General features: G+C 38.1%; 1 protein-coding gene across 1 annotated transcript; it reads left to right on the plus strand.

Moving 5' to 3' along the window:
- The first annotated feature begins 13,724 nt into the window (after positions 1-13,724).
- Positions 13,725-16,562, plus strand: LOC119785194. The gene is made up of 2 exons (XM_038287665.1): positions 13,725-14,000; positions 14,090-16,562. The coding sequence occupies exon 2, from the start codon at positions 14,745-14,747 to the stop codon at positions 15,942-15,944; it is 1,200 nt and encodes a 399-aa protein (XP_038143593.1). The 5' UTR covers positions 13,725-14,000; positions 14,090-14,744; the 3' UTR covers positions 15,945-16,562.
- The last annotated feature ends 315 nt before the right edge of the window (positions 16,563-16,877 follow it).

Genomic DNA, 16,877 nt, shown 5'->3' on the forward strand with positions numbered 1-16,877 from the left:
GCTTTTTATTTTTTTGATGTATAAAAATTATTTATAATCTAAGAACGTGTTTATTTAAGAGCAACTATGCAAATTAACATACATCTAGAAAAAGTAAACTACATTATATTATGTTCCATGTAGATCCCAGAGTGGTAATGCTTCTCTGTTCTAAAAAGCGCTTTAAATCAGTCCTACCCGTCTTTATCCATGCTGGGTCATAGATGTGGACAAATGTGGTATTTTATTTTTTTTGCAGAAGAATCAGAACATTTTGAAACATTACACAGTGTTGTATGTTTTTTTTTTTTTTTTACATTCCTAAGTAATGTGAGTGTTCGCTTTAAGCCAATAAGAGCTTTCTATAGTTCTCATTAATCCAGTTCCTCCATATAGAACCATATGCTCCACCACAGTTACAGATAGAAATGTTAAATATTTATCTTAAAACCCTTTTTCACACAGCTGAAAACTACTGGGTATAACTAATCTAGAAGTAACAGATCTCTGAGTCAGTTATTTATTTAGCATCAGACTTTGCTTGATTATCTCTTTTGCTAAATAATAAATTTATGAACAAAGTAAAAATTCTCCAAGTAAATGTATAGTTATAACAATAATTAAAAAAATAAAGTCAAAAATAAATAACCAGAACAAGTCTAAGATAAGACTAATCTAAAATATATATAAACAGTAAGATAGCACAGTGATTAGGACTGCTGCCTTGCAGCAAGAAAGTTCTGAGTTTGACCCTGGTCCAGGGTCTTTCTGCATGGAGTTTGCATGTTGTCCCATGCTGGCGTGGGTCGTCTCTGGGTACTCTGGCTTCCTCCCACAGTCCAAACACATGACTGCTAGTTTAATTGCTTCTCTATATTGCATTTTGTATCTCTGCTTCTGTCTCCTTGAAACCCAAATGGCCACTCACACTGAGCTTGTTTTAGTAGTTTTGTTTTCCTGTTAAAGCGGGTTTTCCTTTCTTTTGTTGATAAGATGTTTTTTCTTAGATAGAAAACATTACATCAATCTGACTATATCATCTGGTTGAATTGTCTCTGTAAAGTGCCTTGAGTTGACATGTGTTGTGAATTGGCACTATATAAATAAACGGAATAAAAATTAGAATGAGGTATGGAGTTTTTTTCACCAGAGTTCAGTGATTCGCTCCATGTTATTTCCTCACTGTCACCAAACTGAGTCTCATCGCAGTGTTTTTGTTTTTTTTATCTATAGGAATCAATCAACATCAGATGAATGACCTCGCGGGTCTGACGTGACGTGACAGTTTTTCCTCCTCCTTTCTTTTCTGATATCCAAACAGACAGCCAGCGGTCACATAGCCACGTCCTTGGGCTACTGATGAGCAGCTACGCAGCAGCTGTCAGCATCATTTACAGTGAGGCGGCTCGAAGTGAACAGATTCTCATCAGAGGCTGAGATGTGCTGCCTGATGAGAGTGCTTTTAATGCAGACGTTTATTTAATCAGGGCCAAACGCAGCCTTAATGAGACACTTCTGAGCCTCATATTTATTATGCAGCACTTTGCCACCAAAGGAAATGGGATTTAATATAAAGTGACATGAATTCATTGCCTCAGTTTATACTATTTTCTTGTTCTCATTTTATGTCAGATCTACCTGGGTTCTACTAGGTTGTGAAAGTCAACTGGAGCCATCTGTCGAGATCTGATCCAGGTCCAATCAACTGAACATGCCTCTCGGACACCCATGCATCACGGCTAGCATTAGTATGATTCCACCATGGAAACATAACAACCGATTATTCACCCTGAAATGTTTCATTTAAAGAGTCCCACACACAAACCGGAGAAAGATAAAAATATCTAAAACAGGATGTGTCTGAAGTATAGTTTCAATGATCTGAAAGTCGTCATAGAACAAGAATGTTTGGGCCTTTTCACAGTAAAATCCATAAATCACATTCAAAATTCTTACTTGCTGTAGTACAGCTGCACTTGTCTTTGAATAAGATTTTAAAAAATCAACAGGTCCTGCTGTTGCATTCAAAGGTTTTTACAAGGTGTGCCCCATAGTTGCATTAATGGACCCTTTCTGTTTGCAGTGTCAAGAATGAGAGGAGTAAAACGATGCAAATTATGCTTTATTATACAAATAAAAAGTCCCTGCTGAAAAAAAATACAATTTCTCAGGTTCAGTTATAGTTTTTCCCAGATGAAATACACTCATGTTTAATAGGTTTGTGAAAGTAAAAGGCACAGGTTTTTATGTGACAGAACATAATTGTAAATAAATGAGGTGGGTGGGTTGGACTTATACTTATTTTTCACCACGTAAGTTTTCAAAATATTTTCTACAGTTTATTTTGGCACGATGAAAGCCAATTACTTACATTTTTTAGTTGTCCAGCGACACTTCTTAATTTTTGTTTTGCTTCATTACATCAACATAAAAATATATTAGCTCCTTATTTCAGACAAAGATAATCAAGGTGAATATGAAAGAAATTGCCCCCCATGGTAAAATCAGTAAATAACTGTATTTTTTAGCTAATTTTAACTAATCATCTACCTACCGCAGCACATAAAGTGCAGATATAAGACAAATTCAAAAATAAATTGGTAAGGAAGTCACTGATGTCTCAGGCTGGACGGACACACTGCTTACATTTGACCCTAAAAGCTCTGCTGCATTTTATTTTTCTTTTACACTGGCTGCTCAAAGGCTCCTTTTATGAGCCACCAGCCATGCCAGATTGAGTATTCACAGGAACTCCCCCACCCTAATCCAACTGGGTGGTAAACGGAAATCTGTGGTTGCTGCTCTAACAAGCTCAGAGACAATTGCTGTTTAGCATAATCTGTGTTCTGTATTCCTGAGCATCTACCATGGGTGAAATAGACCATTTATTGAAATGTTGTATTGTTTGTGCATGTCCAAGTCCTCCCCATTTGATATATACAGCTAATGCTGTTCATTTTGTTTCCTGTTTTAGAGTTTATTGTGTACCTTACTTTAATTATCAAACATTTCTGTAGCTTGTTTGACTTTGACTCTAACATGCAGCTGGTCTCATAATTATGTGCATGGATATCTGAATACTTAGACATCCAACTAAAGTATTTTTCTTTCACTTTTTTGTTGGTTTCTTGTGGATTTTTGTTTGCTGAGGGAATGATAAGATCTCTGTGAATCACTTTTGTAGTTCTGAATTAGGCAGATCTTTTAGGATGTGAATGAGCAGAATATCGATATTGAGAATCTATATATAAAAAAAGAGATCCACTTTGATAAAAAAAAATATTGACTTAAATTTCTTATTGCCTTGAAGTCTTTTATCTATTGATTTCTTTTTGATAAGGTCTATTCACTAAAGATGTTTGAGCAAGAAAACAAACTTATTTAAACTTTGGTCTAGTTATGATGTCTTGGAATTAATCTACAAAATAATATCAATGCGAAGCCATTACAACAAAATAAATAAATCTTGCATTTACTCTTCTCAGGAGTAAATGAATGTAGCATTTATTTTCCAACCACCTCATAAAGAATTGATTTACAGTTCTCTTCTATTAAAGTGTATTTCACCTTTTTTACCACTCGAGGACAGAAAGCGGCATATCAACGGACCACATGGTAACATAAAGTGTAATCATTACATAACCTCTTCCCTGACAGGAAAGACAAGAAAATCTTTCAGGGTCAGTGCAACTATAAAGCCAAAATAGTTGAATACTTGCTCTTAATAGATGGTTAGTCGCTATTTCAGCTTCACTCACTGTGAAACACTAACTTCCACTTTGACATGCTTTTATGATCTGAGAAATGACCCATGATGATGCATGATATTTAAGCAATACCTGGCTGTTTCTATTTCTCCAATGACTGTTAGTTCTTGATTTGTTGAATAATTAAAGGGATAGTTCGGTATTTTTGACATGAATCTGTATGGCATTCCCATCACCAGCGGCATGCAATCACACTGACTTACCCCTGGCAGCGTCCTGTGAGCAGAGTTATCGTCCAGTTTTGGTCAAGCCGAAAGTAGTCCTGCAGGTTTTTAGGTACAGCGAAATAAAACTTTTCTCTTCCCAAAACATTATGTGTTCAAAAGAGTGATATTTTCGCATCCCAAAAACATTGTAGTGGAAAAAGTCACACGTCGTTATCAATTGGTCCTATTTTCTCTCTGTTCGTATCAGTGCGCGCCGTCATTCAGACAGCGAGCCCAACAACAGCCATGTCTCCCTCCGCGAGACATGGCATCTCTTGGGATGCGAAAATATCACTCTTTTGAACACATAATGTTTTGGGAAGAGAAAAGTTTTATTTCGCTGTACCTAAAAACCTGCAGGACTACTTTCGGCTTGACCAAAACTGGACGATAACTCTGCTCACAGGACGCTGCCAGGGGTAAGTCAGTGTGATTGCATGCCGCTGGTGATGGGAATGCCATACAGATTCATGTCAAAAATACCGAACTATCCCTTTAATTAGCTCTGCTGTGTGAATTTGGATTACCCAACTGCAAGTGACTGAAGAGACAAATAAAAACATCGAAAGTGGTGGAAAATAACACTAAGACGTTTTGTTTAGATATACTTTTATGCCCCTAAACTCATTATTTCAGTTAATCATTCTAAAACAAATTTTAACATATTGTGCTTACGGTATGTTTGATTTCTTAATTTTAGCGAGAATACCATTAATTTGAAATATAATTGATCGTATATCTCAGGTAAAGGAAAAGTAGAGCATGTTGTATGTGGTAAAATTATTTTTGCTGTAGGATAGAGCCATCGACCAAAACTACAAAAAAAAGGTACCCCATTAAAAATGATATAAATAATAAATAAATAAATACTATTCATAAAGCTCTAAAATTGAAAAGATTGACACGTCACATCTGATATTCATTTTTTTCACCTACATGAGGGGGAAAGTCTATAAACACAGACTGAGAGGTAAGGTAAAATCAAAAATATGTGAGAGTCTCAAGTAAGGAGTTGATCACAGAATTTAAACTATGCGAGTTACACAACTAGCAAATCCATGCTTGTGGTTAGCAAAATATTTAAATTCAACGCTAGAAACAATATTCAGAAAAATATCATGGATCCTTCCTTCTGATAACTGGAACTCCCTGTCCGGTTTAGGACGTAGAGGTCCAAAACAGTCAGTAACACATATTAACATTAATGTGTTTTGATAACGTGTGTCTTAAATAAATCAATAATCAGTAGGTGGTTTCTGGAGAGGTCAATTAGAGTTTTGGATTAATGATATGACTGAACTAACATGTCACCAAACTATGGAGTCAGAAAGGGGTCAAAATGTTTGTAAACTTTTGAATCTTATTTGATTCAGAAAAAATAGAAGATGATATTTAATGTCAAATTTTTACCTTATAATATGAGAAACTAAAAAAGCAAACTCTCCTGTCAGATTGAGGTCGAAATCGGAGTGTGAAAAAAAACAATCTGAGTGTAAAAAAAATCCTAAAACCGAAAAGGGATTTTGAAAATATAAAAAAGAAAATAGAAACTGAAAAAAAGGGATTTGAAGCTAAAAATATCAAACCAAACCAGCGCATTCAGCTCGGCAAAGAACTCATGCTCTTCCTCAACACTGAAGTCCTCAGACATTTTTCTTTCGTTGTTTCTTTCTTTGCACAGGTAAACAGCACATTTCTTCTTCTACGCTTGCATTATCGGCAGAGCAGACGCTGAATGCGCACTTTCTTCCGGTTTGGTCTGCCGGCTTCCGTAGAATCGTGAGCGCGCATGGGGGCGCTATTAGGAAATCCTATACACTACTGTTTAGGCTCTAAAACGTTCTAAATGACTTCTTTTCGAGTAAATTCTGGATGCTACCCACTCAGGACACTTGGATTACATTGGACGAGCAGTATGGAGGAATATTGACACGTTTTTGTGGACTTTTATGGACCTTTCTGTCTCGGTCACCATAGACCTCCATTATTTGAATGTCAGCAGACAGCAAGAGCCTCCCAGATCTCCAGATGCATTTGAGATATCAAAAAAGTACTCCAGAGTTTTGTTCAGCATGGGGGTGAGTAGAAAATGAAGGCTAATCATGTTTTGGGTGTACTATTCCTTTAAGCTTTAGTAGTTAGAACTATACCAATAACAAAAGTCTTTTAAGACAAAATGCAAGATATTCATCAATAAAAAAGCAGTTACTCGATTATATACATAGTTTGTCTGTGTCTTTCCGGCTGCACTGATATTTAGTCATTACAACTTGCTTACAGACTAAGTGCTGTTTTATGCCCATCCTGAAACAACCAGGATTGGAACTTAGGTCTCCCATGTTCAGTAGTGGTGGAAGAAGGACTCATCAGTAATACTCAAAGTCAAAGTTTCCTGAACAAGTAAAAGTTACTGGTTAAAATATCTACTCTAGTTAAAGTAGCAAAAAAACAGACTTTTTAAAATACTTAAGTATTCAAAAGTACAAGCATTTAAAATACTTAGGTATTGAAAAATACAAATTAGATATAGTTCATGTCTCTATAATTCTCAAAGTAATTTTAAACAACCTTGTAACAATCAGAAACCACCTGATGAAATGATGCCTTTAACCACTGTGCTACAAATTCTACCCCACCTGTAAAAAATTTCAGCATTGAAATGCATCATAAAACAAGGACAGCTATTTAAAAAAAAAAAAAAATTCATTAAAAAATTATAAAAAGAAAAAATCAAAACTCTCCTCCTCTTCCTCTTGCATGTTTCCACTGTCCATAGCGTTCCTTGACAGTGATGTTGCTAAGTGCTGCTTGGTCCCAATGTAATTTCCTATTGAGAACCCCCTAGCACTTAGTTGCTGACTGCTTAACAAGATGCTTCCGACAAACCTGCCACAACTGAACCTTCTGCCACAACAATGCCGCCCTCTTGATAAATGACAAATCACATTCACTCTATTCACTCGTTGAACGTTGAGCACCACTCGGAAGAATTCGGAAGTACAACGTTTTGAACAGTTGCTTCCCTACGACTTTAATTACATGTATAATGTATACTCTTTAATGTAATGGACTGGAAGTTAGAAGTGCCCCCACATAAATTACTCAACCAAAATAAAGATACTAAAAAAAGAGCTAAAGTATACTAATCAAGTTATTCTAATTTGTTACCTTCTACCCAGTGGCGGCCGGCCCATAGGGGGCGCTGGGGCACCGCCCTCCCTGATAAGAAGAGAGAAACGTAAAATATATTTTTAGAAATTAACTCATAAATGTCAGTTTTACTCTCTAGACTGTGTACCTATAAGCAAAACAAATTATATAAACTACATTTCCCTATCTACTGTCATTCATTTGTGGATTTCCACAGACAGACTCCTACCGTCTCTGTTCTGGGGGCGCTGATCAGACTGACCCACATTTGCAGAGAATAAGTCAATGAATCTGTGTAAAAGAATTCAGTTGTAAAAATTATTTGTTTTTGTACATCAATTGTTTGTGGAGGTAATATATGGACAAAACTGATTAATGAGAAGAAATCAGAAATAAGAGAGCCTGAGGGTAGGGGCTTAAACTATTTAATGAGGGCTGTGGGAAGAAAAGCGGCAATTTTTGTTTTCTGTTTCTTTGTTACATTGCTGGTAACTGGAGGGAGGCTGAGGCCCAGAGTATCTTGTATGTTTAGTTTCTTTTGCACCCTGTTTTGAGTTTTTGAGCTCAATAAATCACCAACACCGGTAACTGAGACTGGATTCTTGGAGGCCAAAGAACCCCGTCACAGTGACCCAAATCATCACTGTTACTGTTATTATATAGTAAATTAAATCATTACTGTTAAATTGTATGTATTGTCCAATTGTTTATTTGAATTCTTATTCCGGATTAGTTGGAGACATACACTAGGCTATATCAGCCCCACCAAAAATATTTTTCACCAGCCGCCACTGCTTCTACCACTGCCCATATTACAGTCAAAGACAAAAGGCAGTTTACCATGCTCATGGTTACCAAGCATAGTGACTATTATTTATAGTAGGCTACATTTAGATATTAAATCATTTCATCCCTTTTTAGTTGTATTATTTATGATGTTTTTTTACAAACATTAACAATTTTATCTGCAAACAATAGTGATTTTCTTACCTTTTATGCTGCAAAGTTAACCGCTTTCCCCCTTCTCTGCTTTTGATATTGAACAGTACAATACTTTTTCAAGTAATGCAAGTTTGTTATTTCATTGTAACCATGGGGTTACCTGAATTGAAAGTTCCAAAGTGAATTTTAAAAATAAATACATTTTCAAAGCAAATACATTTTCAACTGTAGCTGTTTGTTTTTTTGATTATGCTTAAAACTATTTCCAGATGTAAAGGAAGAGATGGGTCACATGATTTTGTTATAGAGTGATTTCACATGGTGAACAGCAAGCAAATTGTCAACGGAGGCAACCCTTGCAGACAACCAGCACATGAAAGCCTATAAGTACATGAATTAACATATTTGCATCACTTAATGGACTTTGAGGCAGTAGGCTATCTGGGGCATCACTGCTTACCAACCAATAACGAGTGAGGATCAAGCATGCTCAAAGAATAAAGAGAAAGGGGGAAAACATGAAACTTATAGTCTCTTAACTTAACCAGTTACCAACCAGTAGCAAATTATTTTTGAATCTCAAATCAAAAGTGCCTTTTCCTATAATGTAATGTTTTTTTTTCTCTTCATTAATCAGTTATGTTATTTTTCTCTGGTAATTTCTACAGTTTAACATTACATGCTCCACTGTTTTACTTTCCACGGATTCTACTGGTTTATCTCCCTGTTTCATGTTTTCTCATTATATGTCATGTTGAATGAAGTACCATGTGACCAAACTGTAATGAAGTTTTTAACCTTTTCTCTATTTGGTTACATCCAAAATTTCTTCTAATTTATCCTACTTTTCTATGTTTTCTTCGAAGTCACGTTTCTTGAAACCTTTTTGCTGTGTATCTTTAATTTTCCTTTTAATATTGCTTCTAACCTCTAACTTATTAAATGTGACCCTTATAGAATTAACACTCTGGCTTGTTGAGTCTTACGCCCTTTTCAATTTGATGTGAATGGAATGATCTTCTGTATTGGTTTGTCTGGCACTGGATCTAGGGAAGCCTCTTAATGAAGACACTTTGATGTTTAAAAATCTTCTAAAGAGGATGCTCACTGTTGTCCATAATCGTCTTCACTTTATGACAAATTATCTTTTATGGAATAATCTCAAGCAGTCTCTAGATGAGTTCCTAGAACAGAGACAACCTTTTTATCAACTTGTTTAGGTTTTTTACGTAATTTCCTCTAATGCTGTTACACCAGCAGATGATGAAGGAACAGATCACACAACATACAAGATATGTAGCATCTTGTTTCAAACACTGAAGGACCTAAGCTTCTTTAGGAAGTTCAGCCTGCGCTGTCTTTTGTTGTAGACGGCTTTACAGTTGCATCTCCAGTCAAGTTTGTTTCCTAGGTGAACATCAAGGAATTTATACTCCTCAGCCACCTCCACCTGTTCTCCCTTCATGTTAATTGGATTCGACTCGTTCCTGTTTCTAATAAGATCTAGAGTCATCTCCCTTGTGTTGACATTCAGGATTTGATGATTGTTTCCACACAATGCCAAAAAGCAGTACACCAGCTCTTTGTACTCAGCTTCTTGCCCATCTTTGGGCACCCAATGACCCAAATGACTATCTGTTACTAGAAAAACACAGGTGCACAGAGTAGTTTAAAAGGAATGGAGAGAGTTGTGGTGTCCCTGTGTTGCTAACTACTTGATTAGAAGGTTTGGTTGTGTCTGCCACGGTTCAGTTGAGTTTTGTGTGCCATTTGCACTCAACAGTTTTCTCAGATACCGTGCTCAGACCGATCTTGGAACGGTTTCAAAAGGGAAGTGTAAATGGGGCTAAGGTCTCTCTAGGACAGGGGTTGGCAACCCGCGGCTTTATTATGTTTTCCAATGCTGTAAAAACTTGTATAATAAATACATTTAGACATTAAAGGTAAACATTTCTGTCAACGAAAATTTGTGTCATAGCTTGCAACGCACGCTTCAGCGCGTGGGACCTAAAGGGAAAAAGAGGAATATAGCTGATGAGAACAGAGGATTCAAAGAAGAAGGGACTGAATTATTTGCTTTTATTACCAATGCGGAGGGATTGCCTGCAAGTTTGCTTTTTAATGAGATTGTCAAAAAAAAAAAAGAGTAATTTGGAAAGGCATTTCCAGGCAAGGCATGCTAAATATGCATCAAAGTTGGGGGTTAGAGAAAAGCTGCGATTGCAGTACTTCTAGATAAATTAGAGGACCTCAAAGAAAGATTTAGGAGTGGATTGCATCTTCAAACTCCACTGCTGCTGCTAGTTTTGTTGCATGCATGGAAAACCCTCCACCAATCAAACAGGTAGCGCTCTCATCCAGATTTGGGAAATTCTGCACAATTTGTTTTCCCTAAATCCTTAAAATAAAAATAACACCATGGAATGCTGGTGACAGAGGTTGTTGGATTTCAGGGTTAGAGAGCACTGCTCTGATGGATGTCCGTTCCTGCTTGGTTTTTGGTTGGACTCAATCAACTTCTCCCAACAGAAACACATCCACCGTAGACAGATTCCTTTATCGTGTTTCTATAATTTCATCAGTGCAACAAAACCTAATATATACAAACCGCGCAACTAAGGGTGGTGAAGCAGCGAGCGGCGAACTCAACACGGTGACAGCGTTCACTGCTCCTCCCTCACCTCGTGCTACTATGGAATTGATATTCAAAGCACCAAATATCATACAGCAGAGTAGTCAAGTAATGTGACATTTGCTACAGAATAAACATTTAATCAAGAGTGCTTAATATATATATATATATATATAAGCCCACATTGTCTTTTTTTTTATAGCTGGCTAATGTACTTAGAGCCTGTGTTGGCACACAAGGCTTATATAAGATTTTTACATTTTTGTGTCTCAACACATATTTATTTTTTGTTGTTATGGTCCAACATGGCTCTTTCAAATTCACATCATGAAGGCTCTAGGACAGAGGTGGGCAATTCCAGTTCCTGAGGGCCGCTATCCTGCAACTTTTAGATGTGTCTTTGGTTCAGCACACCTGAATCAAATAATTAGATGATTGAGAGGACTCTGGAGGAAGTGACTGCATACTAAGGAGGTAACCGAGCCATTTAATTCAGGTGTGTTGGAGCAAGGATAGATCTAAAAGTTGCAGGATTCCGGCCCCCAGGAACTCTAATTGCCCACCCCTGCTCTAGGACCTTCATGATGTGGGCTGTCAAGGCAATAGGTCTATAGTAACTGAGGGCTGTTGGCTGAGTTTTCTTTGGCACTATAACAAGGCAGGGGGTCTTCCATATTTGCTCAACTGTCTATTGGGTCAGGTTAAGGAAGAAAAGGAGAGGGGCTCTACATAGGCCTTCAGGACTCTGGGGCTCATGCACCATCACGCCCTGATGACTTATTACAACTCAGTCTCTTTTCAGTTGCTTCTTTACTCTAGTTCTAGAGACAGACAGGTGAAAGGTGGAGGGAGGAGCACCATCTCCTCATTTAGCTGACAAGAAACTCATAGATAAAGAATAATCAATGACAGAGGAGGGCAGGATGTCCATGTGACTGTGGGCTAGAGAGAGGGATTCTGAGCTTGTTCCTGAACTGAATGTGTTGAAGAATATATTCAGTTAATTTGCTGTGTCCATACTTCCATCTGTCTGATCATCCTTCTGTTTTATGTTTGTGATCTCCTTCATCCCTGACCACACATTTCTGACAGTGTTTTACTGGAGTTTGATTTCCTACCTCTTCCTCTCATCTTGACCTTAAGTTGCTTTTGTATACTTCTCATTAATTCTCTGTCTCCCTTCTTGAAGGCTTAATTTTTCTTGTTAAGCAGTTGCTTCAGATCACTTGTGATCCATGGTTTTGTATTTGGGAGGCATTTAAATGTTCTGGTAGGGATGTTGTTATTTACACAGAAGTTTATCTAATCATAAAATCACCAGTTATTGCCAAAATGCATTTGGCTTAGTGTTGTGCATGTTTACCAGAAGATTATAAATATATTAAATAACAGAATTGGAAGTTATACCTAATTAATAGTCCATTGAAATTTGGGATAAAAACAATTAATGGTTATTAGTTAAATGATAATAACTGTAATTTGCTTATTCACCAGAGTTCTTAGTCATTTACATAAGTCTGGACTCCTGGACCGGCTGTTTGTCTCTGTTCATTCAAAATACTAACCAAAGGAGGGTAGATTCGACCTGAGTGATAAATCGTTCACACCATAAAATAACTGCAATGGTACCTTTATTTGCCAATAATCACACAGTATTATTGTAACTAATACCTACGCAAACACTACTGGAAAATAAACACAAGTAAATAAAAGCAAAAAAAAAAATGAAAAAGGGGTTTTAAGAGTTAATTCCAGAGTCTCTGAGGTATGTTCAAGTTTTAAGGCCTAATGCATTCAAAGTGTCCTTTAAAATAGCAGCAGATGAATGTGACCCTGACGCAGAGTTATTAAATGCAATCAAAACAGTGAAAAATTAACAATGATAGCTCAGGAATGCATTAAAACATGGTCACATAAACCAAATATTTTTATAGAAAAATGCATTTTATTCAAGTCACAGTCAACAGGTCAGAGATCCAAAAACACACTATGACAGGTCCGATAGGGTTCAAGCAGGCTCAGAGAATCAGTAGACAGAATCGGGTCAGAATCCGTCAGACAGGTAACAGGAATGCTCGATTAAACCCACCAATGGCTCGTGATATTCTGGCACAAGTCGGAGAACTGGTAATATAGTTAGGGTAAGCAGGTGAATGTGATGAAAGCTGATGGAAAACGGCAAAACTGACAAGTGTGTTGAATCAGATCAGCACTAGTGCCAGGAATCATGACATAGTGAGCATTATTGATCCAATTTATACCACTAAGTTAACCTCTAGTTGGGAAAACTAAAAGAAACTTGTGGTTGTAAAGTTGAAGTCTGAGCTTAAATCCAACTGTGGCATCAATGTTAGGGTGACCAAACGTCCGTATTTCCCAGGACATGTCAGTATTTCACGTCCTGTCCCGGGCGTCCCAGTTTTTTTTTAAGAAAGAGAGGAAATGTCCTGATTTTTTTAAATTACCTTAATTGGACCATTAAATTTACAGGCGCTAGGGCACTGTGCATGGCGCTGTGTGTGACGTAATCCCTGAGCCGCGTTGGTGCGGGCATCCCTGTTCTTAATCAGAATATAGAATGCGTGGCTGTCAGTACGCCAACAACATGCAAAAGCGCAAATGTATGTTTACCGACGATTAACAAAAGAGTTTCCCCGCTTTCAGACCGGGTCAAGACAAACGGGAGGCCTTGTGCACATATGTCTCGGTGTCCAATGGAGGTGCAAGGGATCTGAAAAGCCACCTGGACTACGAAAGTAAAGATAGTCTATTGATATGTTTGTTCGTTTTTGGTACATTTTGAATAATTTTTGCTACACAAGAGGTATTTTTTGTTAATTAGCTCATTTGTTAATTTATTTTTTCCAATAGCCTACAGAACAGACATTATTTCGTTCATTGCTGAGGCTGAGTATCATCTGTTATTGGGAGTTGAGAGTTATTAACTTTTCTTGTTAAGTGAGGGATGTTTAGATGAGACATTATTTCTTTCATTGTGCTATTCATTCATTACAGGAATTGTTAAGCATTTTTAATAAATACATGTAACCAGGTGAAAAATGGGTACATGTCAAAGATATATTCTGTAAACCATGTTTTGTTTTTGTTTCACTGACTGGTTGTAATTCTTGTTCTTGTCAGCATGTGGTGCTGTTGGTACAGAGAGGTCTAAAGTTACCAGAAGTAGAAAAAAACTCTTGTTCATGTACCGTGGTACTCTAACTGGAAAGAAACGGAGGAGAAAGACATTTTTTCTTTTTTTGAGCTAAGACTTGTTGGAGAAGACGACTCTATGGCCATATGAGTGAAGAATCCAAGTATTAGGTAAATTAATGTTTGAACTGAGATATCTTCCGTGGATAAAACTACAGATATGATGCTTATGTTATGTTTTTCTGTTTGTCCTCTTCTAGAGGTGCCACTGCCGTTTGTTATATGCAGCTGTGAAGTTTTTGGCTTGTATGCGAAGCTACGTTGTTACTTTGAGTGTTATTAGCGTTATTAGCCCGCCATTTCACTAGAGCTCAGGCTTTCTGTTGATAAAATACGGTTCACTTTTTTCAAATACTGAACCTCATTCATTTATTTTTTTTTAAATAAAGAACCCCTGTTATTTGAAGCTCTGTGTGCTGTATTACTCCCGGCTTCAAATATTGGTACCAGGAGTGGGGTCATATTTTTTTTCTTTTTTTTATATTAGTCTCTCTCTCTCTGTTAGAGCCTGTGTATGGTGGCGCGGCTTTAGCATTATAAAACGGCAGTGGTGAAGAACTGGCCTAAACCAGAGTGGACCTCGGTATCCTGCCTGTGTGACGGCAGTTGCTTCAAGATCAGAGGAGGACGTTGCTGGACAGTCTGTGCTGGCGTGGTTGTGAGGGATTTCAGCCAAGGTGATCGTCAGCCCAGGACGCATTCCAGGAGGGGGAGAGCATCGCCCAGCAGCGGTCTTGGAGCAGTCCAGTGGAATCAGGACTTGACTAAGTTATCCTTTGCTATTTAAATTTCTATTGACTGTTCAGTAAAAAAAAAAAAAAAAAAAAAAAAAAAAAAAAAAAAAAAATTCAGAACATGTCAGACCAAGACGAGAGCTTTGAGATGCATGAAGAACAGGTAGTAGTGAATAATAATGAGGGTAATGAACAGGATGGTGGACAGAACAATGGACAAAATGACATTGAACAAGCTGGGGTGTTACAACAATTAAGTGAGTTAGCCAGAAGACAAGACGAGGTCATGACCGTCATATCATCACTAAATACTGAGCCTACCAGATCTTATGTCTATGTACCCAGAGAACGGCACATTTCACCATTTAGTGGAGACATTGAAAAAGATGGGAGGAGTGTAGATGAGTTTATTGAAGAAGTAGAAAGGGTTATTTCTGCTAGAAATCAGTCTGCACCTGAACAGTTCGATTTTGTGCTGTCACTTTTAAGAGGCTCAGCTCTGGAGGAGGTGCGTTTACGCAAAGTTGATGGTGATGTTGCAAAGGACCTGTTTGTTTACCTAAAAGATGCGTTTGGAGATAAACGTAGTGCTTCCCAACTTTTACAAAACTTCTACAACTGTAAACAGAAAGAGGGTGAAGACATACGTGACTTTTCACATTCATTATCTCAGGCCTTTAGTTTTGTACGGAAACAGCAACCTAATTCCGTGACTAATGAGAACACTGTGTTGAGAGACCAGTTCATTGAAGGCGTCAGAGACCTTTCCCTGAGGCGAGAACTCCGAAAATATGTAAGAGGAAAACCTGCGTCTACTTTTATAGAGGTGCGGGAAGAAGCTTACTTGTGGTCCTTAGACCAAGCCCCTAGCACAAAAATGGTTAGGAGTAAAGTGCAGACCTGCAGTAATGTTACAGTAGGAGCACAGTGCTGTGCAGTTAAAGAGACAGGAAATCCAATGTATCTGGAGGATGTGATGAAAACTCTTAAAGAGCAAGACAAAGTCACTAATCTAACTAGACCTAAAGAGAAGTTGGTTTCAATTGATGATGTTCTTAAAGTCCTCACTGAGCAAGGCAAAGCGATAACAGAGCTTACTAAAGCTGTCAAAGAGTTGACAGTACAGGGCAAAAGCCCTAGTAGCCAGACACCATGTAAGATCAAAACTGTTCCAGCATTTACCCCTGATGGTAAGCCTATATGCTTCAAGTGCCAAACTGCTGGTCATGTTGCCAAACAATGTCCCCAGAAAAGACACAAAAACTCTGATGAGTCCCCTGATTCCGGTCAGTCGGGAAACGAGAGACCCTGGTTGCAGTGAGTCGGGTAATGCAGGGTCATGTCATAGACTCATCTACGCACGAGATCACACGAGAACAAATAATTGAGCGTGCAATAGGAAAATGCCCAGTGGTTGATCTAAAACTTAATGGGAGGTCAGCTCATTGTTTACTGGACACTGGCAGCCAAGTCAGTACTATGACAGATGAGTTCTTCAGAAAATATATTGGTGATGATGAGAGCATGCTAGCTACAACTAGTTGGCTTAAAATAACTGCTGCAAATGGACTTGACATCCCTTACCAGGGATATATTGAACTGGAAGTTGAGACGATGAGTTTAAAGATCCCAAATTGTGGCTTCTTGGTCCTGAAGCCTTCAGCAAATGCTTTTGTGTCTGAAGAATGCTTAATTGGTATGAATGTCATTCACAGATGCAGACAGCTGGTGACAACAGAGTTTGACAATACTTTGGGTGGATCCTTAGACTCTGGGTGGAGGATGGCTTTTCAACAGGCACAGATCTGTTGCAGTGAGAGAAAGGCGATTGTTCGGGCTGCAGGCAGAAACAAAGTACGTATCCCTGCATCCTCGGTATCCACTGTGTTCGTAAAAGGTGACACTAAAACCTCAGATGCAGCCTCTCAGTTGATCATTGAACCGATGGCTACTCCTCTACCACCCGGATTAGCAGTTATCCCAACACTTGTCACGAGGACCAGTCATGTTCTTCCGCTCCAGGTGGTTAATTTCTCCGCCGAGGAAGTTTGGTTGGGCCCCAGAACACGGCTAGGCGTGATCTCAAAGGTTGATCCTGTTAAGAATGAGCAGACGTGCCAAGTAAAGTTTCACCGCATCTCTGCCGATGTTGAACAGGTTTCAGTTGACTCTAACACAGTGCATACTGACAGAAAGGTGCAAGCCATTTTGGAAAGACTTGACATGGGGGGCACGGAGGAAGAGCGTGTTGCTC

The sequence above is a fragment of the Cyprinodon tularosa genome, unplaced genomic scaffold, assembly GCF_016077235.1.
Source record: "Cyprinodon tularosa strain WSP-4 unplaced genomic scaffold, ASM1607723v1 ctg243, whole genome shotgun sequence".
In the NCBI taxonomy this organism is placed as follows: Eukaryota; Metazoa; Chordata; class Actinopteri; order Cyprinodontiformes; family Cyprinodontidae; genus Cyprinodon; species Cyprinodon tularosa.

Bases quoted from the DNA above. Each gene is read 5' to 3' on its own strand.
- LOC119785194 (XM_038287665.1), top strand. From the start codon at position 14,745: ATGTCAGACCAAGACGAGAGCTTTGAGATGCATGAAGAACAGGTAGTA.